Raw genomic sequence first — 22,967 nt, 5'->3', positions numbered from 1 at the left:
TTAAATATTTAAGTGGTACGTACTCAGCTGAATGCGTTGGCTGGTGTACTGTGTTGCCGCCTCTCTCGCACAACAAGATACACACGGCTTTTCAACTTGATGGAAGATATTGAGGTGCACTTTCATCAATATCGATTTGCAACCCTGGCTCTTACTAACATATCGGCCCACATACTAGCTGGCTGGCTTACTAGCTGGCTTCAGTCCTAAATAACGTTAGAAATTCAAAGCCAAAACTGTGTGAAATCTCAGAATCTTATTCTTTTCACTGTGACGGTTTTTTTTTCTCATTACTTCTAGAAGAAACAGGTCCTTTGTGAAACAAAGCTCCATGGCAAATTACCGCATTCCTCTACTTGGTCTGACTTCACACAACTATGGGAAAGGGCAAATCTGTTCTTGGAAGTTCGACCTAGTCTAATTATATCAGTTGGCTGCAATACCAAACTTTGTCAAACCTCATCTGATCCTGTATGTCAACATGATTAACGCAAATGAAGTATCGTGATATTGGAAGTTTAAACCACTGCTTTACGAAGGCTACTGAAGTTCACAACCCCCCTTCCAAACAAGACTAGTCTTACTAGATAAAAACACAATGCACCAAGTTTCGGTCTCCGTCGTACATAATTCCTCCTTCCTTTTATGTCGGGAGGGACATGTTCAGCACATCATGAGGCAAGCATTCTCAACAGGTGAAAGCATAAAGATACAGTCCTCAGGCATATGTAATTTTACCCTTAGAAGTCTAATCAACAGAATTCCTTGGGTGTGTTAATTCACAGAGGGTACCAAAAAGTCAATGACTTGCTTTTCAGCCATTTGAAATAACCATGAAATTCTCGATAGTGATTGCTTTTCTTTAATTATATACTCAAAATCATAAAGAAGGATGTTTAACTGCAAACATCTGAAGCACATTTATGCCAAAATAATGAGTACATTTACAAAATCTGAGAGACTTATTATTCCCTTGAAGAAAACAGATTTGCAAAATCTGTTTTGGATAAAAAAATACGTAACTTCTATCAAGCCATTTTATCATAGACTAGAAAGCCTCCTTTTGTTTTCAAGTTGAAGCTTTGCAAGCCTCAGTCAAGCTGTGGTTCATATTACAGCATTTCATAATGTTTGTTAATCACCAAAAGCTTGCAACTTTCATGCCTTAAAAGACTTTAAAAACTGAAGTTTAGTGTTCCTAAAGTTGGCTTCAAAAAACAATATTCTAAAATAAATCCTACCAATGCTGAGTAATTTTAATAAATGACAGATCATGTCACTTTGCACTTCTCAATACTAAATTAGCACAGTGTATTATGGCTCTATTAATTTCAGATTTAATATGTACAACAGAAGGAACTTGATTATTTGACAGAAATCTACAGAAAAATGGAATGTTACTGAACATCAGCTGAAGATTTGCATTTTCAAATTTTTGTACTGCATTATACAATTAGAATGCTCATAATATCTATTTTTGAACATGTAAACATTTGTGCAGAGAAGTGAGATGGCTGGCCTTGCAGATTTGGATTTGAGAGTTTATTTTATTCCTTATTAGCTACAGCACTATATACATGCTTATGGCTTTCAACAAATTTTGAATTGTTTGATGTCCTGATAAGTTTATCATCCAAAATCAGGCAAAATAAGGGTCAGCACAAAGTAAGACGAGAAAGCAACGGCAGTATTTCACTGTCACATGGTATGACAAAGATGTGAAAAGATCAACTGCAACAAAAATCCCCTCTCCTTCTGCAGTTCTGCCTGATGCAAGTTTTAAAAGGAAGGAGGGGGTAGAGGCATCATGGATGAGTTCAGAAGAAATGACCCGTACAGGGAGACAGTAAGAGGGATGTTTCAAGCACAGGCTCAGGACATGGCTTTGACAATTAAAGTCAGAGCTAGAAAAAATACGGCCTTTTTTTTTTTTTCCTGTTGCGTGCAACCACATGCATTGCAAAACTACATAGATTTGGAGGGGTTGGAAAGTTTCTCAAAAGAACTGCACTTGATTAGTTGAGGGAGAGGAAGGCAAGAGGAGAGGCGATGTCGTAACAATCCTCATACAAACAAAGGCTTCCATATGGAGAAAGGAAACAACTGTTCTTCACCTCTCCTAGGGATAAGCAACACAATGATGAGTTTAAACTGCAGCAATCGAGATCCAGGTTGCACAACAGGAAAAGCTTCACCACAGTCAGGGTAGCGAAGCACCGCAATAAATTATCAGGGGAATTGGCAGAGTTTTCATCCCGGGAGACTGCAGAGTGTGTTGGAAAAAACTCCCAACGACGACACATGCACGGCCAGTGCCCCTGTGCCGATCAGAGGCGGTGGCCTCCTGGGATGCCTCCTGCACTCTTCCGCCACTGCACACGGCTGCGTAAAGCTCACAGAGCACAAAGAAAGAAAAAGAACCTCTAAATCCCAGAGTCTTTCATCTACTACTACCTAAATAGCACTTCGTGTTTTTTAACTGGAGATTACTTTTGTTTGAAATGTGTTTAAATTTTCTTTAAAGCTGCAATTTTAAATACACAAGAAAAAAAATTTTCATTTCAGGCTCAGCCCATAATTATTATAATAATAACTCGATTGCTGTAAAACTATTGTAAAGCTTTCAGCTTGCCAACAATTTTGAGAAGCTTTTTTTCCAGATTAAGGGAAACTGTTCTCCTCCCACCTTCTGCTCCTAATCCCAACTTTCCCAACTGCACGCAAACCTAGCAGTCATGTCATTTTTCTCAGAAGAAAAGTGCGAGCTAAGAGAGAATGAGGCAAAAGCAGAAAGAGGTACCTCCCTAGGGACCCTGGGTAAGAGCATCAGTTGCCTGGATCAGACATAGGGCTGCAGCAGAGGACTGAGAAGGGTTTTGGTGAGAGACTGAGCAGCACCGTAGTATCCAACAGGAAGGTTTGGGCTTTTGGGGGTGCATGTATGGTATTATTTGTTTACTTTTGATGAAGAAGGAAGGACAAAAGAAACGACGAGGGCAGGTGAGAGGAAGGAATCAAAGGGACGAATGTGTGTGATGAAATAATTTTCACAGAAACCTGATGAAAAGAGAAAGAAGGAATAAAGCAGTCCCTGAAATCACAGTTGTTCATGGAATGAAGCTTCAGGGGAAGGGAACAAGCTGGAATGGGGTCAGAAAGCACATTTATTGGTGCCAGGAATGAAACAACCGAAAAAAGAGCTTATGAAGAACTTGGTAGAGATGAGGTTGAAAGAATTATTTTGTGTCTCTGTACAAGTTTAGTAAAGTTAGTAAAAGTTTAGTAAAAGGCACACACTGGGAGCAGCAGCACCAGTAACTTCTCCAAAGACAGAGCAGAAAAGACAAAGGCGTTTTGAAGCTAGAGATGGAGGACAAGCAGAAGGAACTAGGGCTATGACAGAGATGTCACTCCGGGAACAATGAACTTGGTTACATTTGATGTTGTGTCAGTGCCCTCAAAGATAACTTCAGTGACGCTTGCTACCATTAAACATAAAACCAGCTGCAAGCCAACACTTTTTTTATCAAGTGTCAGTCCTTATTTATTTAATACATTCTGTAGAGTGAAGTTTATTAATTCAGTCAGTTGTGGGAGCTGGCTGAAGAGGACAGAGAGGAAGAAGCACAAGTTAACTGGAATTCTCCTCTTAGCTCGCCAGAGCAGGATACGTAACAACAGGCAATCCCACCGCCTGCTCTCTGCCAACAGAAAAGAGAGGACATTTGGGGAAACAGCACAAGTACTAGTAGACATAGAATCATAGAATGTGTTGGGTTGGAAGGGACCTTTAAAGGCCATCTAGTCCAAGCCCCTGCAGTAAGCAGGGACACCTTCAACTAGATCAGGTTGCTCAGAGCCTCATCACGCCTGGCCTTGAATGTGTCCAGGGATGGGGCCTCCCCCACCTCTCTGGGCAACCTGTTCCAGTGTCTCACCACCCTCATTGTAAAGAACTTCTTCATAATGTCTGATCTAAACCTACCCTGCTCTAGTTTAAAACCATTGCCCCTCGTCCTACTGCTACATGCCCTTGCAAACAGCCCCTCCCCAGCTTTATTATGGGCCCCCTTCAGGTACTGGAAGGCTGCTATAAGGTCTCCCTGGAGCCTTCTCTTCTCCAGGCTGAACAACCCCAACTCTCTCAGCCTGTCCTCATAGCAGAGGTGCTCCAGCCCTCTGATCATCTTCGTGGACCTCCTCTGGACCCCGCTCCAACAGGTCCATGTCCTTCTGAAACGTATCTATATGACTTCAGAGCTCACCCACTGCAATATTGGCTGATGGGTTTTTGGCCCTAATTTCTTAGGCAACTCAGGCTCCACCAGCCTTAAAAAGAAATCTCAAGAAAAGCAGGGCTTTATACAGAGTGTGCCTGCTAGCACTGGTTTTCCCAGTACTACCCGTAGTACAAAGCAGCATCTTTCACATGCAGCTCTTGGGGCACATTTGGCTTTGCAGGTAAGAAGTTCTATGTCTTGAGCACCTCCTGGATAGAAACACTAAGGTCAGCCAGCACTGGAGTCATATGGTGCTGGCTTCTGTAAGGCTTGGTGAAATGCCAGCCTCTTATTAAACAGCAGTCTGATGAGGTTCCCACACTAGAAACTGCATACAGTTTAACTGAGGATGCTGGAGGAAGAAACCTACGGAGTCTGTAGGTCTTTATCGAGATATAACACTCTCCTACTCACTTAACAGAAACAGAAATTAATCTTTTTTTTTTTTTTTTGGATGAGAAGATGAGACTTAAAAGAGCAGAAAGAATCATGACTACCATTTCCTGTTTTGGAATTCCAAACCCATGTGAATGTGTAAAATACTGCCCTCACAATTCGTGTAGCGGGAAAGCCAGGATTTGTGAAGTAGCCGCTTGAGAAAGATCTTTGATTTCTTATAATTCAAAACTGCTGAGGCTCAAACTGTGAGTATTTTACAAGACAGTTCTGCTGCTGCTACCCTTTTAGCATGAGTCATTTTCTAGGCGACCTTTTAAGTCAGCCAAGAACTGAACATCACCTGTTAACTATGTGTTTCCTATTCACTCTGCTTGACTCAACGCTGTGGATGACAAAGTCTGACTGGAGCCTCATTGAATTATGAGGCGAGACACAAGTGAAAGCTAGAGCTCAGACATATTTTTTGCTGTTGTATAACTACCTCCAAAAACTGCCCGTCTCTATCATGCAAAATTTCCAAGCTTTATTATGCTTCTATGAAAACGGGCTTGATGTCAAACCAAGGTCCACATTTTCTGGTAATTTCTCATTTTTCTGTATTTCTGCTTCATGAAGTGATGCGTTTGTGTCTGTTCACAGAAGAAAAAAAAAAGGGTTCACATGCAATTTGTCATTGTGGGGAATTTACAGTAGGTCAAATTTATGATTAATCTGTTGCTTTTTGTTTGCCATTTAGTGATGGCAGTAAACAGATTTAATGAGTCACATGAACGAACAGAAATGGACAGCTTGTAACATTCAAATATCTACGAGGGAACAACACAGCAGGAAAAGAAACAAACATTTCAGTTTCTCAAGCCAGTGAACGTGTCTGCAGGAGAAGAAAGAAACTCTATTGAAAGGAAAAATAAATCTCTGCTCTGTATGTACAGAACTTGAGATTCCTATTTCTAGGGAAATGAAACACTTGTTCTTGCTCTCCTAGGGGAACCAGTGTTCCAAGGAAATTTCCTCAGAAACTGATTTCCTTAGAGAAATCCTTCATTAGCTAGCACTTCGCAGATGACAATACAATGACAGAGAGAGATGAATACAGCTGTTACGAGTGGCAAGAGGCTGCGCTCCTGTGTCACATCACTGTTAGTGTATGTGCTGCACAGGGCATGTTCACACGAGGGCAAGAAAAGAGAAAGAACAAGCCCAAAAGCTCTTCTTGTCACCTCCATGTCCCACATGCCTGAGAAATCTTCGTGGCAGCAATAGATAACGTGGTCTTTGTAACTTTTCCTTTTTGCTTTACTGTTTCTACTCAGCAAATCTCTTTTTATGGCTGGGGTTTTTTTTGGATAGAAGTCATTCCTTCCTCAGTGCCTCAAAATGGCCCAGGAAAGCAAAAGAAGTAGCTCCATGGGGAGCAAGAGCCTGCTCTATCCCTGGCTGCTGCACCCAGGGCTCACCTGGAAGTCAGGGGCAAATTCTTCCAAGGCATTTATTCTGGACTGATATAAAACCAGTGAGGAAGACAGAGGAATCAAAACCTTTAGTTTAAAAATCCTACTGAAGACTTTGTAATAGGTCCAGATCAGACAAAATTTCCGGTTATCATGCTAAGCTCAGGTTCTCACTACCATTAATACTACTTTCACTTCAGGTTGAATAAAGAGACATTTCAGATATCTTTACCAACAGATTTTGAATAAATCAAAATGATAAACTCACCCAAGCTCTCAGGTGATCTCATCAGTGTGATAGCGCGAGAACAGACCCCGTCTTGAAGCAGAGAGACTATCAGAGCTAAAAGCACCTTCAGCCTTCAACTTACCTGCAAGGCAAAATTCTGACAACATCATTGGGCTTGTAGCCTTCAATACAAACAGCGCAGTTATCAAAGTCTGGCTCAGTTTCCTACAGGGAAGAGAACATTCATCATTCTCATTTTTTGATTTTGTCAGGTAATTTCTTCATGCAAGAGCCTATGCGACAAAGTAAAATGGTCACTGACGCATGCTGCAAATCCAATAATGCATTTCAAGACAAGCATGTCAGATTATCCAACATTTCCAATTGGAAACTTGCCTTGGGAAGCATGCAGATTTAGTTAGCATGTTTTAACTTTCAGGATTTTCTCCATCTACACAGAATCACATTCTCCACTCCATTCCATCTTTAAATTGCTTACCAGTATTCCTCCCCCTGCTATGTGCCTGAAGGACACATAAGTAGCTAAATAAGCAATTGCCTCATTGTCCCAGTGGTCTGAAGGAATCCTCAGCACAGAGTTTCATTTGGTAATGAGCAATTTGAAAAATTACCTTATCACCTTTCCTGATTGTTCTGACTTGCAGCTTGCTGATTGCTTTCTTTGCAGCATCTCCAAGCCGGCGCTGTAACAGAAAATTTGCTCTTAAGCAAAGAGAATCTCTTCATGCAGAAATCATCACCTTTTCTCCCTAGGCTTCTTAATAATCTGAAGTGACTGTGCATGAAACAGGACAGTGCTGTATAAATATAAACAGATGAGGTCAGCCATACTGTTATTCACAAGAAGGGCACAGTAGGTATTCTAGGCTCGCTGGCAACCCACGGCCGATGAGGCAAAGCTACTCCAATGGAGTTCCAGTGGAGACTGTGTGTGAGCCCATCACAACGCTACACTGCCTTTACTATTCCAGTGAGTAGCAATGTATGTAACAAGTCCACTATTTGGGTATCCTACCCTCTCTTTTTTTAATGACACTTGTAAAATATACATTATTAAATGAGGCCTGGGATAGTAAGCAGAGTGAACACTAGACTTAATATTCAGAAGATTTTTATTCTTACATTGTTCCAGAACTATTTCATGATCTTCGGCAAGACATAAGCGCTGAAAGTGAGCTGTTACTTTTTTAACCACGAAAAACATGAATAATCTTCTTTGCTGTTCTCTTTTCCTGCAATACAGAGTTGCCTACTTTATAGGAACCGCGCACGATATAAAAATGAGGCGAAAGCATCTGCAGTTTCTTACAGGTAAAGCACTATATAGCCCTGCAGTAACATCCTATCCATACAAAACCATTTGCTTGTTCTTTGCCTTTCTATCTTTCCCTCCAGTGGACCATGAACTGCTTACCACGTGATAACTGTTCTCCTGTATTTCCAAAACACTGTTACTGTGCTGGCAGGGTCACAGACACTTAGGATTAAAGTATGTAATAACAGCCTGACGCAAAACACCCTGTTCTCAAACGCTGAAGATGGAGATGCCTGCCTCTTGCTAGAGGCTGAGGACATTACGGGGCAGTTGACACAACCACTGCTCAGCAGAGCTACCTCTGCACCCTGTGCTACTGGGCTTGTGCCTGTATCAGGTCTCCAAGGACTTGGCTGCTCACTTGCGCTAACCCAACATCGAGGTGATCTGGAGACAGACTCACAGGCTGGAAAGGTCTTTGAGAGGTCATGTACTCCCAACCCCTCCTCAAGGCTGGGTCAGCTTCAAAGTCAGAGCTGTGTCCAGTCAAGTTTCTAGTATCTCCAGGAAGGGAGATTTCACAACCTCTGTGGATAATTTGTTCCAGTGCTTAACCACTCTCACAGTCCTTTCTTTTTTTTTCAAACATACAAATGGAATTTCCCTTGTTGTAATTTGTGACCATTACCCTTGTCCTTTCTCTGTGCACCTCCGAGAGTCTGACTCTGCCTCCTCTCCAACCACGTGTTTGTTATGCAGCTGAAGGCTGCAAGCAGAGCCCTTCCTCCTCCTCTTCTGCTCCCCTCCCGGCTTAGCAAGCCGAGCTCCCTCCGCCTCTCTGCAGATGTTGTGTGCTTCTGTCCCCACACCATACTGGTGACCCTCCTCTGGGCTCCCTCCAGTTTTTACGTGCCTTTCTCATACAGTTTCATGCCGCAACACCTAGTCTGATGTCCTCTGGTCAGTTTTACAACAGTTCATGATATAGCGCGTCCCAATTTGCCACCAATAAATGACTTAAACTCTTCTTTTCACCACCACCCCTCCCCATCCATGTTTCCAGCCATGTGTTGTTAGACAGGAGGGAGAGTTAGGAGCTTTGGTGACTCAGAAGACATTCAACTTCTCGGGCTGGGAACACCGCCTCTGCTGGAGTTCAGAGGGGCCTGTCAGCAGGAAGCGTTTCCAGCTGGAGGGGGTGAGAGCATGAAGCCAAAAATGGAAGGAAGCTGGATTTAGTCTGTAAATTGAGACCTAATCACCATAAAGATACGATTAATAAATTACCACTTTGTTCTTCAGATTCAATTAAAATCACTGAATTAAATTTAGAGAGTAAGCTTATTGGATTGGAAAGACATGGGAGCCTGACAAAATGCGTGCAAAACAGAGAGCAATTTCAGATCTGGCTAAGGAGGTGAAAATGATCTTGGCTATCATATGAGAGTTACATATGAATTCTCCAGCATAACTAATAATTACATGTGAGGGAGTATCTTGTAGTTATACAACATCTTTTCTGTGGTACACTTTTCTCGCAGTCTCCCTTAAATAAAGGGATCAGACGAGAGCTGGAAACATTTCTTGCTAGCTATTTGTTTCTTTAATGTAAATCAAAGACAGACTGATAACACACAGAAAGACAAGAGGCATTAAGTCCTGCTTCAGGAATTGCTTGCGATTCCTTTCTATCATTATTATTACTTAAACTAATGAAATGTCTCAGTTCTTTTTTACATGTTCTTAAAGGGGAGAGGACAAGATTAAAGACTCGTGTACGTCTTTGATCTGCTTGTTTTCATGTTTGCTTTCTGTTATCTATCTTAAGTAGACAAATTCATGACTTACATGCAAATGAGAATAATTTAGTTTTTGAAAGAACAGGAATATGTTGGAGTAAAGTCATACTTTCAGAGCATTCTTCTATTTGAATGAAAGGCATGCTATCACTAACCAATGATTTCCCCTAAAAGATAAGAGGCATTACAATAGTTTAAGGGTTTAAAGTGAGGCTTAGAGATTTACAATCATAAATCTCATAATCTCATTAGCAAGGCTGGACGTTCAGTACTGGACTGGAAGGAGTTAAGCATATCAGATGCAGTGGTCCTGTGGAGATGGTGATACCAGTTAAACAGAAAGGACAGTAGCATGGAAAGCATCACTTGTCTCTTCCTGAGCAAGTAAATGACCGTAGATGCCGTGGAAGAGAAATTATGGTAAGCGCTTCTCTCTTAATGGCCTTACTAAACCGACACCTTTGCAGGGAGGTGATGGCCTTGTGCCTTCACAGAATGAAGTGCACCATCAGGATGACGTATCACACACATCTTCTGTACCACAGGTAAAATTTCTGGACTCTATCATGGGAAGCATCTTCCCAAGGCTGCTTCAAAGATTGACGCCTCTATTCAATGGCCCAAAACTCTCATTCAAAGCCACAGCCGGCAGTCTTCCTTCTCAGATAACTTCTTGACCCCCTGCATGCTGCCAGTCACATACTAAAGTAGATCCTTCACTGCAGGTTAACCCGGGATGCACAGGACCCTCCTCGGCCCCAGTGCAATCACTGCCTGCTTTGGCTTTCGCTATCCTGCAAAACCCACAGGCCCCACCAGGTTTCAAAATGGCTTTACGGAAAACTTAACAAGAAACCAATGGGAAGAAATGACATGGAAGAAATATGGTCAACAGGTCTGGCACTTACACATCATCCCCTTGCCATCTTCCCGTCTCATGGATGACAAAAAGAGAACTCTACTCTTACTTGTGAAATATGAAATCTGACACACTGACAGGGTGTCCTGGCTGTTACAGGGCTGAGACAGCAAGTCACATTTTGCTGAATTATCTCCAGGACTTAACTTCTAATGTAATTCCAAACTGCTTTCAATTAGTTCTGCAACCCGATATCTCTTGATGCAAAAAATTCCCACAGTCTTTCACAGAGAAACTCTCTCATCTTCAGGAGGGCTCCAGGAACAAGCCGCTGAGAAAGCACATTGTCTATGCTTCCCTTACACTAATTTATCCTCTTCGTATCAAAAAGGCGCATCATCAGGGCCACCACCTACTTCCTGGACATCTTGTTAGGTGGGGAAAAAAGAGGCAGCCTTGGATTTTCACCCACATGAATATTACTACCTATTTTCTACTTCCACATGTACCATACAGTTATCTGTGCTAGAGATACTCTTAAAATTTAAATGTATTAAAATCAAAATTGAAATCTAACCATATTGGTAGCTGACACCCTGGCTGCAGGTGCACAAGCCCATAATGAAAGACAGTTTTGCGCTCCACTGCATTAAACTCCCAGGCGTGTTGGGACAAATGGGCCAGGGCATCCAGGGAGAATCCTTGAAGTCCTGATTCTCTGCTCATCAAAATCAGGCACCTAACTGAAGTGAGCTGTGTCTCTTCCTTTTGGCACAGGAACCTGGATTTGCACACATGGCGAGGAAAAGTGGTGGCTGAAGATGTACATGCTGTATGTCCAGGTTACATCTCACTGGGGAGTCACAGGAAATGATTCCAGGAGATTCTTCAGTCTTTCTAGCTGCACTTGTTGCTTTCTTGATGGATAATTAAATCAGTTCCTTCTGGGTATACTGCTTAATCAGCAACTTATGCTGTGTGCAAGAAGGCAAATGGACCTCTGATGGAGGGTCACCATATAAAAGAGGACCAGGAGGTAAAGTTGGTTATGAGGCTTGACAAAAGGACACATGATGTTTTTCATGAAAAGAAGTTGTAATGGGTCACCTTGGAAGAGCCAAAATGGAAGATGACTTAAGGGGACTTGGATGACCAAGGAAAGATGTTCAGAAATCTTGCTTTCATGTAACTGTACGACACCCCTCCTTGCTCAGAGATAATGGCTTTTTCTGCCAATCATATTTTGCGGTCAGCCACATTGTCCCATTCCCTCAGCACAGTGCCCAGACTACCGATCCAGAGGAGCCTGAACTGCTCCTGGTAGCAACTCCAGTATCAGCCAAACCTAGGAAGGGTATGCATGACAGAGGTTAACAAAGAGGTAGGCATAGGTTCTTAATTGACACAGAAAACACAGGCCCTCACAAGCCCTTGTTTTAAAACTGTGCGATTTTAAATCATTCAGATGTCAAAATTAATTTAAGCGTTTACTTTTTTTTTATTATTTTTAACTGAAGTCTAATAAATGAGTCACAGTTTTTCGCACTTTCAGAACAGGGCAGTCAGTCTGCACAGTTAGATTTTATCGCACTGTGGGGTAGGAACTGATAGCACAACTTTCTCTGAATAGGCCACCTGATGCTCTGTTTATCCAAACATTTCAACCTTTGGATAAACTTTAGCTTGAGTGCATTGAATACAAAGAGAAGGAAGCATCCTTCCTCAAGCTGGCCAGCAATGAAGGTGCTTACAACACATAAAAGGCTTTCCAACAAGTAAGCACAAACTCTTCATACAAACAGCCACATGCAAGTTATAATGCCAAAAGCTTTTGAGCGCAATGACAAAAGAATCTTGCTCCAGCAAAGCAACACAGTTTCTCTTATATATATCTGAATATCCGAGATATTAATATAGAACTTTGTGATCCCATCCTTGTGCTACAATAAAATGTGTCAAAGAAAAAAAACCAAACAAACAAGCAAGCCGAAATTTAGGGGAAGAAAGGATCCCTCATGGAAAGGGCAAGAACAAAGTGAGCTCTTCTGAACATCATTATATTCCATATAATTCCATATATTCCAAAAAGAAAAAAAAACAACAAACTACCGCAACTCATTAACACAAATGGTTGAGCTTTTTCTGTATATCGCTACCATTTTTCATATGAGAAGAACAAATAAAGAGATTAGAGTAGATGTCGGGCAAAACTGGATGAAGAAAGCACATGAAGAAATTCTAGTTTGCCCCATATCATTATTACAGCTTCGGCAAAAAATGAATAATAAATAATTGCTGAGGAGGCATGCTTTCTTACTCTTCTGAAGAACAGAACTAGTATAACAACAAAGTTATTAAAACCTCTGCGCAGGACGACTGCTTGTGCACATGTTAGTCTCGTTCAAACTTGGGAAAGAAAATACTGTAAAGGAAATCTGCTTGAACATATAAACCTACCAGTTCCAAACTATAGCATAGTACCTGAACGAGCTTCTTATTTTGCTGGGTTTCATGTTTATATGTTCTATTTACACTGCTAATCTGCCTGTATAATTATTTGATTGAAAGCATACTTACGGTACTCACATACATAAATTAGGCACACATGTGCTTTTGCAGCCAAAGCATCTAAAAATTACCACAGCCGTCACAGTCACAGCGAATCTGCTGCCAGTGATGTTTAAATTCCAGCTGGGATAGTCTCATTCTTGCTATCCAAAATTTCATGCTGTATATTTAAAAGGAAAATATATTCTTTCTGTCTGTAAATACAGAGCAGCTGCTGTCTATCTCAGAGGATGCCTGAATTTCAATGGGGAGGGTGAGGGATCCCTATCCGTTGAGTATATATTACAGAGTGTGTGGCGGTACTTTTCTCTACAAGATGATTATTAACACTCTCAATTTTACTTTTTCTGCAGAGCAAGCAAGGCAACCCTCCCCCTGCCCCGACAATAATTTATTAAGGGTCCAGAAACATCTCTGAATTACACTGCATTTTTTTTTCCTGCAGTAAAATGGTTATCTCCTCAGATTTCATACATTGATAACATTTTCTACTGTACCATTAGAATGAAATGTAGAAGCTTCAGTTCTGCTGATGCTGAGATAGTTGCATCCAGACAAGAAAAGATTAAATTTATTATTATCATTGCTATTATTATTCATTGCTGAACTACCATAAAGATGCTCAGTGCTTTATAAACCCAGAGGGCCTCGGGACCTAGGGCTCATTCCCGCTGCTGTTGACTTCTCTCCAGCTCTATAGGTTTTGCATTTCTTTCAGGGGGGTCAGACAAGACAAGATGCCAAAACCAAAAGCAATGGTTTAATAATATCAGTGGCTATCACTACAGCACTTATATGTTCAGTGATGACTGTCAAATGAACAGGGACATGTTTGCCTTTCAAGCCCAGGACCCTTCTAAAGAAATATTAAACCGAAAATACTTTCTGTTCTTTTTTTCTTTCTTATCGCAAACCCCGGTTTCAGACACAGACATTCACACACCTCGCTATATTTTCATCATCATTTTGATTTCAAGGATTATTAGTCATATATATTTCTATGTCACTTAGCTATATGTACCAAGGCAATCTTTTCACTATAAACATTACCAACCCTCTGTTTATTTCTTGTGTGTTTTGCATGGGAGAAAAACCCCATAATATATACACTGTATTTATTAATTTATTTTTTCCCAAATCCCATCTTTATTGACAGAAGTCTGGATTTTCCCAAACACAGGCATTTTTATATCCCCATTCTTTTAACTTTCTTGGGTTTTTGTTCTGGTTTATCTTTTTTACCACACATTCACAATTTCCTCAACTTTTAAGCTGAAGCCCATGGTGATTTTTTGGAAACACAAACTGCCATTCCAACACTGCTCACCTGATTTCTGTCTCTGGCATTTGCGTAGCGGAATCGCTGGATGTAATAGAAGACCAGCCACGCCAGCGAGATGATCATCAGCACAATGAAGGAGATGGAGACGAACACCACAGAGGTCCGGCTGACGTACTTCTGCAAGTTGCGTGTCCCGATGGTTATGTACATCATCACAGTAATGTTCCTCTCCAGGAGGCTCACTATCTCTTTTCCTTTGGGTTCAGGGATCATTATTGCTACAACATCTTCTAGGCCTATCAGACAGGGGAGAGAGATAAGGAAACCTTAAGTAAATAAAGTAAACGGCCAGTAAGTAAGTAAACTTCCCAGAGAAGTTGTGGATGCCCCAATCCCTGGAAGTGTTCAAGACCAGGCTGGATGGGGCTTTGAATTTTTTTAGCAGCTTGGTCTAGAGGAAAGTGTCCCTGACCATGGCAGGGGGGTTGGAACTAGGTGATCTTTAAGGTCCCTTCCAACTCGAACCATTCTATGATTCTAAAACAGGCGAATGCCAAAAAGCAAAACAGTAACAAAAAAAGCTCTCTAGCTCTCTTTTCTCCTGATTTTCCTTCCTGCCTTTCCCTCCCTGCTTACCAAGAGGTACGTCAGATGGATGTGGTGAATGTTTCAACTGGAACCAGTTACACAATGTGTTCCTGTAAACTAACCTTGGTGAGATACGTAAAATGTGTTTCACGGGTTGACATAAACACAGATTTCCAGCACTACTGAGGCTTATCTAGATGATATTGCTGTAAGCACTGCAGAAAAGGAGACATGCTGCAGCCAGCATCCTTCCATCCAACACTCCATATATGTAGCCCGTTTTGCAGGGTCATGAGTCTGTCAGAGAAGCCCCTCCAAACTCCGCATTCAGATCAGAAATACTTTCAATCACAGATCCCCCCACGGTTTCATGGCCCCAAGGTGCCAAAGCATCACCGCCCTCGTCCAGGGCTGGCAACAGAAGCAGCCTGCAGGGACAAGAGCAGCTCAACACGTTCCCAGCTCACCTGCTGCCCCATGCCATCCAAGGCCCCCCACAGCTCAAACCCATGCAGACATTTGGGAGCCCCTCCTGGGAGCTGGACTCACCAATTGATGTAAGTTTAAGGTCTGAAGCAGTGTTTTATTCCACAAAAAAAAAAAAAAAATGCTACTGCAGCCCAGATCAGCCCCCGACACAATTTGCAGCATGGCCCCACAAGGATGTGAGTCAGCAGTCAGCATAGCCAAGGTGGCAAAGGGGTGTCCACTAATGGCATGGGACAGGGACCTCCCACAGTCCTGTCAACCCTTCTGAAGCCACGACTCTGTGAAACGGGCCCTCCACCAATCTATCAAGCCTCGACGCTGCACCAGCTTTCCTTTCTGTACAGTGCCACTTCATTTTACTTGCATCATGCACTGCTGAAACTATTTTTCTTTCATAATTTTATGTCCCCTATGTACATGACACATATAGTCTGAAATTACCTGGGATTGGGCAGCTTGTTAAATGCCTTTTCTGGCTTTATAAATAAACTATCACTGCTTTATGGTTTAATATTAGGGATATTCTGTTCTTCCACTCACAAAACAAGCACATAGAGAACTTTTATACCTAAACTATGTTTTGCAATAATCAAATCTGGAATTGTACTAAGCAACTAAGAACAAACAGGATGTAGTTTAATCTAGAAACATGCTAAAAACAGCAGCATTTGAAACGATCAGAAACTGGCATTTACAAAGAAAGGTACAAACTGGGGGTGCCTGAAGTCAGAGAGACGACGCTGGGGTGGGGTTTCAGAATTTCAGCTGAAATCCCAGGAAATCAGCCAGCGTGTTTTTAATCCCACAGCTACCTGCATTTTGGCTGTGGCAGGAGGACAAAGTGTGGCCCACCTTGGGACATTCATGGAGGTGGGAAGGGATTGCTCCACCACGAATGGAGACATGAGAGGGCGACTTGCGTTTCCAACGGCATCCTCCTCCAAGCTGATATCCAACGTGAGCTTCACCGGTGCAGCACTGTGCCCTGCTCCTCATGGTCCAGCTCAGACATTTCTCCACCAAAACCCCCTGAGAGTTATAAACCAGGTTTTCAAAGGTATTTAAGATGCTGAAGACCTGGAGGTCTCTAGTATGATTTCAGATATACTAAAGCAGATAGGTGGGTGGCATTCACTGGAAAACACTAACCATGGTGGAAAATTTACCAAATTCTGCTGGGAGTCTGGATCAACTGGAGGTACTAAAATAGCTGTGACAGACTGCTGCTACTCACACACAAAACCTGCTGCAAAGCTGGGAACTGAACCCTCCTCTCTCAAGTTTTGGAGCAGAAGTGCAAACACCACCACTCTTCCTCTCACGAGGCTTTCCATCATAGCATCTTCCTGATTACAAACAGGCCAGTCAATGAAGAGGGGGAGCTTTGGATATCCATGATAGGAAACTTAACCTTTCTGCTGATACTATTCTATAAAGCATTAATAATTTTCAGCTATATCCCTTTATTCATCTAGTAAGAGCTCACCTTCAGCAGCCAAGATAAATCCACCTTTGCAACTCTTCTGCTACCTGTTTATTACAAAAGGCTAATGCAAACATTACCCTAACAGCCTAGGGGGAAATTGCCAAGTCCCAAAGTGGCTGCGAAGGGCACTGGTGCCATGCCAGTAATTTTCCTGCAGTCAATAAGACAAATTGTCTGGAGCAGTGCTTAGCTGTTCACATGCCTGCCTTTGTTCTCTTCTCTTTCTTTAAAGAAAATTAAAATTTTAAAATCACTCTACAAGAAAACCAAAGCAAACCCCTCAAACATAGCCAAAAAGAACCCGCAGTCAAAAGGCCCACAGCCGCAAATACTTCAACTCCTCTCAAAAGCCACCATTCTGATCCACTCACTCGTCCAGTACGGACCTCTAACATCATCTTCAGCACAACCTGGGACACTGTTTGAATGATGTTACCTGAAAGCCTATAAAAATGGGAGATACAGACAAAAACATTTTCAGTAGAAAATATAGGTAGTATCTTAACTGTTTAATTATCTTGAATCTTAAAATTTCTTTAAAACTTTAACATGTTTAATTATTTTTAATTCAACTGAATATAGCTTAGTATATTTCTGGAAAACTGTAAATAAGGGGCACAGGCCAGATTTTTTTTGGAAATAACAAAAAAATCACATTCATTATTCAATTATGAAATTAATATTTTTATAATAATAAGACAGGCACCCCACAGCAATGTCCTAACTTTCTTTAACAGTAAAGTAATGAAAAAGAGGGAGAAAAAATTTGTGATCTCCGGCATAGGTTTAACCTCATTCCTGTTCTTCATCACCTGCCTTTCTGATTAAGCTCCAGTGCAGCACTCTGGTATCAATTCATGGTGCAAACATAACTGGTTTTGAATCAGTGTGCAGCCACATGCCTCCCCTCTCTTCCTTACATCTCTCTGCCAGGATGGTCTACTGCCACCTTGGGCCTGGGGCCTTCTCAGACACTTTAAAAAGCACAAGATACTAAGTAAATTGCCATGGATATATGTTAAGTAAAACTGCGTTTAGAAAGGCAAAGCAGAAGACACAGCTATTGTAAGAGGAAAGCAGCTGCTTTTATTTATTCAAACCCTTAATGTATTCAAATTTCAGGCTATCTGGTTATTTTCTTGGAAAACATTACCATTTGTAATAAAGCATTCTTGGAAAAAAATGACCAAATCAGCAACAAATAATAACCATGAATTATTTTTTAAACATTTTATTGAGTTTATGGTAATTTCTCCAAGGCACTATAGAGAATGCTATTTGATCAATCAAGTCTTAAGCTAAGTTTTGAATCTCACATATGCTCAATATTGGGAAGAAAATTAAAAATAAAACAAAGAAAGAAAAAGTAATTTACTTGTCTTTCGTCCCTTATACAACAATATGTTTGTATTATCTCAGTTTCAGTATCTAATGACGCACAAGAAGCTCTGACATACATGAAATCTACAGACATTAAAGAGGAGAAATAATGTAATGAGACATCAATGTTAGAGATGCATTTCTACGCCCAAGTACACATTTGTTCAACAGACTTCAAAAAAGAAAGTATCTGGTAATCTGTACTGATGTCTCCCTGGCGAGTTAAATGCTAACGATGCCTTTCATTAAACACACCCACAACGGTAACTGCATTTTGTGGCACTCTTGTTACCTAACACACTTCTTTTCTTTTTCTGGCCAAGATTAATGCCGAGTTTGACATGAATTTTTAAGTAGTTGTCAGGATGAATCAGAGATTCATAAATCAAAGGTATTCAGGCTGCAGTGAATGGATTTTTTTTTCTTCTTTTTTGGCTTAGGAAACACTTAACGTATCGGTACTCTCTCCTAACAAGCCAATAACAAAACAAGTAAGGTAGAACTTACAGGCATTTGGGATGATTTAAGTCACTTTAACTTGCTGAAGCGTATTTGCCTAGTCAAATATTTCTGTGTGGAGAAAATGTGCTGCTGCTCTTCAAGAGCCTATTCAGCTTCCGGGCTCTGCACCCCATGGCACTGCGCAGGAGGGCCATCAGCACAGTCATCGGTGGGCGCTGGACCATCCTGGCATTGGTGGCTCCAGAGGGGCCATGGCAAGGAACTGTGGACAGGCTCAGTTTGTTTCCCAGTCACAGGGCCAAACATGTAGCCCTGTGGCCAATCCGTTGACTGCCAAACAGCCGCACCAAGCTGTGGCTGCTTTGTTGGCTCTGGAATGAATAGTTCTTGACATACTGAATCTCCCAAGCACTACACCTTCCTGTGTGGGTCATCCTGGGCTCTTCCTCACCTCAGCCTGCAGGAGAAGGAGCCCCATTCCCTTAACAAACTGCCAATAGCAGGAGGAACTGCGGAGCGAGGGGAGATGGAGAGCGAGTCTGCAGCAGGCACCAGCCGCCCGCTGACAGCTACACGTGGCAGCGGACGGCAGAGTTGCGAAGCAGTGATGAAGTGAGAGCGCGTTTCCAATGGCAAGACGCACACTTCGGGGAAAAAGACCTGGAAGACCCTCTCCAAACCCTCATCCTCCCCACACTGCTTGGCTATGGAAATACACTTCAGCTGGGATGCCTTCTAGGCCAGATTGCGAACTTTTTCAAGTGTAACAATCTATTCACTGGTGACAGTGGGGAAAGAAAGCCTTTAAGTTCTGTGACAGTAGCTTTTGTAGAAGAAATGAGCTGATTTTACAGCCAGAAGATGTACGTAAATTCTCCACCTTGTCTACAGGCTGTGCTGACAAACCTGTGATATTTCTTGATTTTGCTCTGGGAGTTTCAGGGATGATACTGAAAACAGTCCTCTCTTCTCCTAATTAGCAGTCAGGCCCCACAGTGGCAGGCTGATGCTTTAATGCTTTGTCAAGTTTTGATGGAGGGTCTAAAAAGTGGTATGTTTCTGACACATCTTAGAAGAGACAATCTAATTCTTCATGCTTGGCAACTGCCAGAAGTCAGTGAGAGAAATAATTAATTGAATTATTTGAGTAGAATTCTATTTTCGAGACATAGTCTTCTCCAAGATACCCTATCAAGATGTAAATAAGGATTTCTCTTATGTTGTACATCAAATTCTAGTACTAAAGTATTTCTTTTTACAGGTTTTGTAACTGAAAACTCAAACACTATTTTAATCTAAAATAGAGTTCAAAAACCGCCCTGATAAAACAGTGTTCATTCCCGCTCAGAGGCCAGGAACAGAACCCCCACAGGAGGGTGAAAGAACCTAAGTAAGTCTTCCTTTACTTCCCAAAGAAACGATTTCATTTTTAGGAATCAGTTTCAATAACTACCAGCTATTGGAAAGAAGCAAACGAAATACAGACCTAACCAATTCCATAGCTGTCCCATGCCCCATGAAATTATATGGGAAATGGTATAAAGGTTAATCAGATGGCATTTCAATTGAATTTTAATGCCATATAAATTGTTCTAATATTTTCATAATTGCAACAAGGGTTTCAAGTCTTTAAGACTATCCAATGAGAGTTCAGTCTCAGTTCTTCTGTGCTGTATGGTGCAAATATAAATTGACCGGAGTATCAGCTGTTACCTGTTTTTCTCCTTTAACAATAAACATAGGCTTAAATTACATTTTATTTGAACTCAAAAATTACTTTTGGAAACCAAAGCAATATTTTAGAAAAGCTGACTTCTGAGCTTCACCCATTTCAGAGAAGCTGCAGTGTAATATTGTTTAAACATCCTAGACTCTTACGTAGGCCAACTGGGAAGCACTACTGGTAAGAAATCAAACTGGGTAAAAGGACTGTTCCCTGGAGGGATTCTGCTTTATGAGGCATTCATGGCATTGGTCTCAAATTGAAGTATCAGTAAAAGAGAATATAGAAAAAATTGGCAAAGAAAAGACCAACACATAGTAAGTAACAATAATACATAGTCATCACATCATATATCATAGGTGAAATGACTACAGACTGTCATCTATAATCTCTTGCACAAACTGTCTCAATGCCAGAGGACTAGAAAGGACACCAATTTCTAATGAGCTTTCATAACAGATATGGGCAACTACACATCAGGTTGTCCAAAGTTATTCAGTGAGGTTTCTCACCAAAGACTCTTAAGCTTAAAAGGTGCCTCCGAATAAAACAGGGTCTCATATGAGAAAATAAGGGGTTAAAATACAGGATCTTGGTGTTACAAAACATCAGAAAGCCATAGAACACAAAAGACACCCAGGGACCACAGACTGCTGGAGGCTGGGTGAGTGATCCTGGGGAGACAGGACTAAACATTCACCCTGCACTTCTACTCTTTCCCACACAGCCGTTGTTTGCCATTATGAGAGACACGATGCTGGGACAAATGGACCTTTGGTCTCAAACCATAGACTTGCTTTTACATTAACTGGGAACTGAAAGTTGTATCTCCCCTATAGAGAAGATTAAGTCAAGTCATGACAGTGAAACAACAGGGCCAAAGTCAGAGGTCTGATTATGCCAAAAAGTCCCTCTCTGAGTTGGAGTGGAGAAACCGTACCTGTTTCTGTGGCCAGTGATGAACAAGAAAGGACTGGGGCTGAGGCAGCTGGTGCCTCTTGCTTCTCAAAGCCCCAGTTAGGGCTTGACCCAAGGTAGAGGGGTAGTTTGGTGGCTCAGAGCTGTGCACCACATATGTGAGCATCAAGTGTTCAGCTGCCGCCTGATATGAACACGTGCACAAAGCAGAGGAAAGCAGCAGCAAGATGGGAGATGCACCTGCCAGCCTGGAGTGATGGACTGCTTCACCCTCCACAACACACCTGGGTCCTGCAGACGGGCCCCTCCACCTCTTCTCTCAGTGCCTACCCCAGAAAGGTACCACTGGTCACCACGGGCAGGGGATTGGCAAAGTTTTGGGCAGGATTTCACCCTACAGTGAGGGAAGGCTGCAGGGTGGGATGCAGAAGTCTTTGCCCACCCACTCGTGGTGCTCGCAGGCACTGCCTGCCCCCAGGTGCCCCCCAGGCAGCAGCACCCCTCTGCACTCCCACCCTGCCAGGTGGAGGAGGAGGGCTGGAGCCAGGAAAGGAAAGAGGGAATGTGACTGTTCCCTGTCCCCGCCGCTCAAACTGAGACACGCCAGGCAAGCAGAGATAAACCCCTTCTGGGGTGCCCAGGAGGAAAAAAATGAGGGGAAAAAAAATGCAGGGGAAGGCCAGGAGCAAAGACAGCGCAGCAGCACGTAGCCCCGTTTTTGTGGCTATCAAGCCACTGAAGTTATCAGAACACGAGTTTTCACCATATGATCTTTTTTCTTTTTTACTCTGGAGCCCTTGCTTTGCAATGACGTAGGTGCTTTCATCTCCCCCCGCCCACACTTCCAATTTGTTTTCATTCTCTGTTTAAAAGCAGAGAGATATTTCCTTCAACTTATCCTCTCCCTCATTTCCCGCTTCTCCTTGGCACCGTTAGCACTTGCCTTGGTCCTTTGCCCATCTTCCAAAACATTTAACTGTAAATCAGGTTTCCTTAAAAGGCAAATGCATCAACCACGGAGAGTGGAGCGACACCTTTTCCCTACAGCACTTTTCCCATTTGTAAGAGAAGGAAACTCTTTTACGCAAACTATTTTTTTTTTTTCTTTAACACAACCTTATTGTCATGAAACACTCTTCATTGCAGAGGCACAAATATCTAGTAGGATAATTAAGTGAGCTGGAAAGAAAAAAAGACCTATTGATGTTAATGACTGGGTACAGTATTTAAGTAACAGATACAAAAGTTTTCTATTTGGTCCTGAAGCGAACAACAATAACCTCCAGCAGAGCTGCTCTCGGTTCATTTCTTTCGATGCTAAAACGCAGGAGAGGCAAGATGCTTCTGGCTGTGATCTTTCCTGTGAAAAGCAGTCTCAGCCACTGTTTATTACTGTTTAGGGACAAAGAAATTTCTGTTCATGTTTTTGTAATCAATGCTGATCTTGCCAAGGCTGTAAGAGCTCAGAATATATTGACTTCCTCTGATTTTATGCAGAAACTGCAGCAAAGGAAAAAGAAGTAAAAAGGTACAAACCTCACAAAATCCAATTCAGCATGATAGCTGCGTTTTTCCTGGGCTTGGTTCCCACAGTGTCAGCTCATCAATCTGCTGAACCAACCAGTGCAAATGAACCAACGTGGTGTTACTTATCCGCACTTAATTACAGAATACGGGCGGTTCTCTGAGAGGTTTCCTCAGACCCCAACCCAGCCCAAGGCACAAATTTTCGAGACTCCGTTATCATAACCAGGATAGTATTTCATTATAACTGCTAA

The 22,967-nt window shown here is 42.0% G+C and overlaps 1 protein-coding gene across 1 annotated transcript in view; it reads right to left on the bottom strand.

Annotated features, from left to right (window-relative positions):
- Window positions 1–22,967, bottom strand: part of RNF150 (ring finger protein 150) — a 126,889-nt gene that overhangs the window by 39,738 nt on the left and 64,184 nt on the right. Inside the window, exons 2-4 of the mRNA XM_063337011.1 lie at window positions 14,189–14,439; window positions 6,992–7,063; window positions 6,502–6,584 (exon numbers count right to left, since the gene is read on the bottom strand). Of these exons, the coding sequence (XP_063193081.1) occupies window positions 6,502–6,584; window positions 6,992–7,063; window positions 14,189–14,439 (406 nt within the window). The remainder of the gene's footprint in view (window positions 1–6,501; window positions 6,585–6,991; window positions 7,064–14,188; window positions 14,440–22,967) is intronic.

The sequence above is a fragment of the Chroicocephalus ridibundus genome, chromosome 5 (genome assembly GCF_963924245.1).
Source record: "Chroicocephalus ridibundus chromosome 5, bChrRid1.1, whole genome shotgun sequence".
In the NCBI taxonomy this organism is placed as follows: Eukaryota; Metazoa; Chordata; class Aves; order Charadriiformes; family Laridae; genus Chroicocephalus; species Chroicocephalus ridibundus.
The sequence above is the reverse complement of the archived record's forward strand: the minus strand, read 5'-3'. Positions and strand labels throughout refer to the sequence as shown.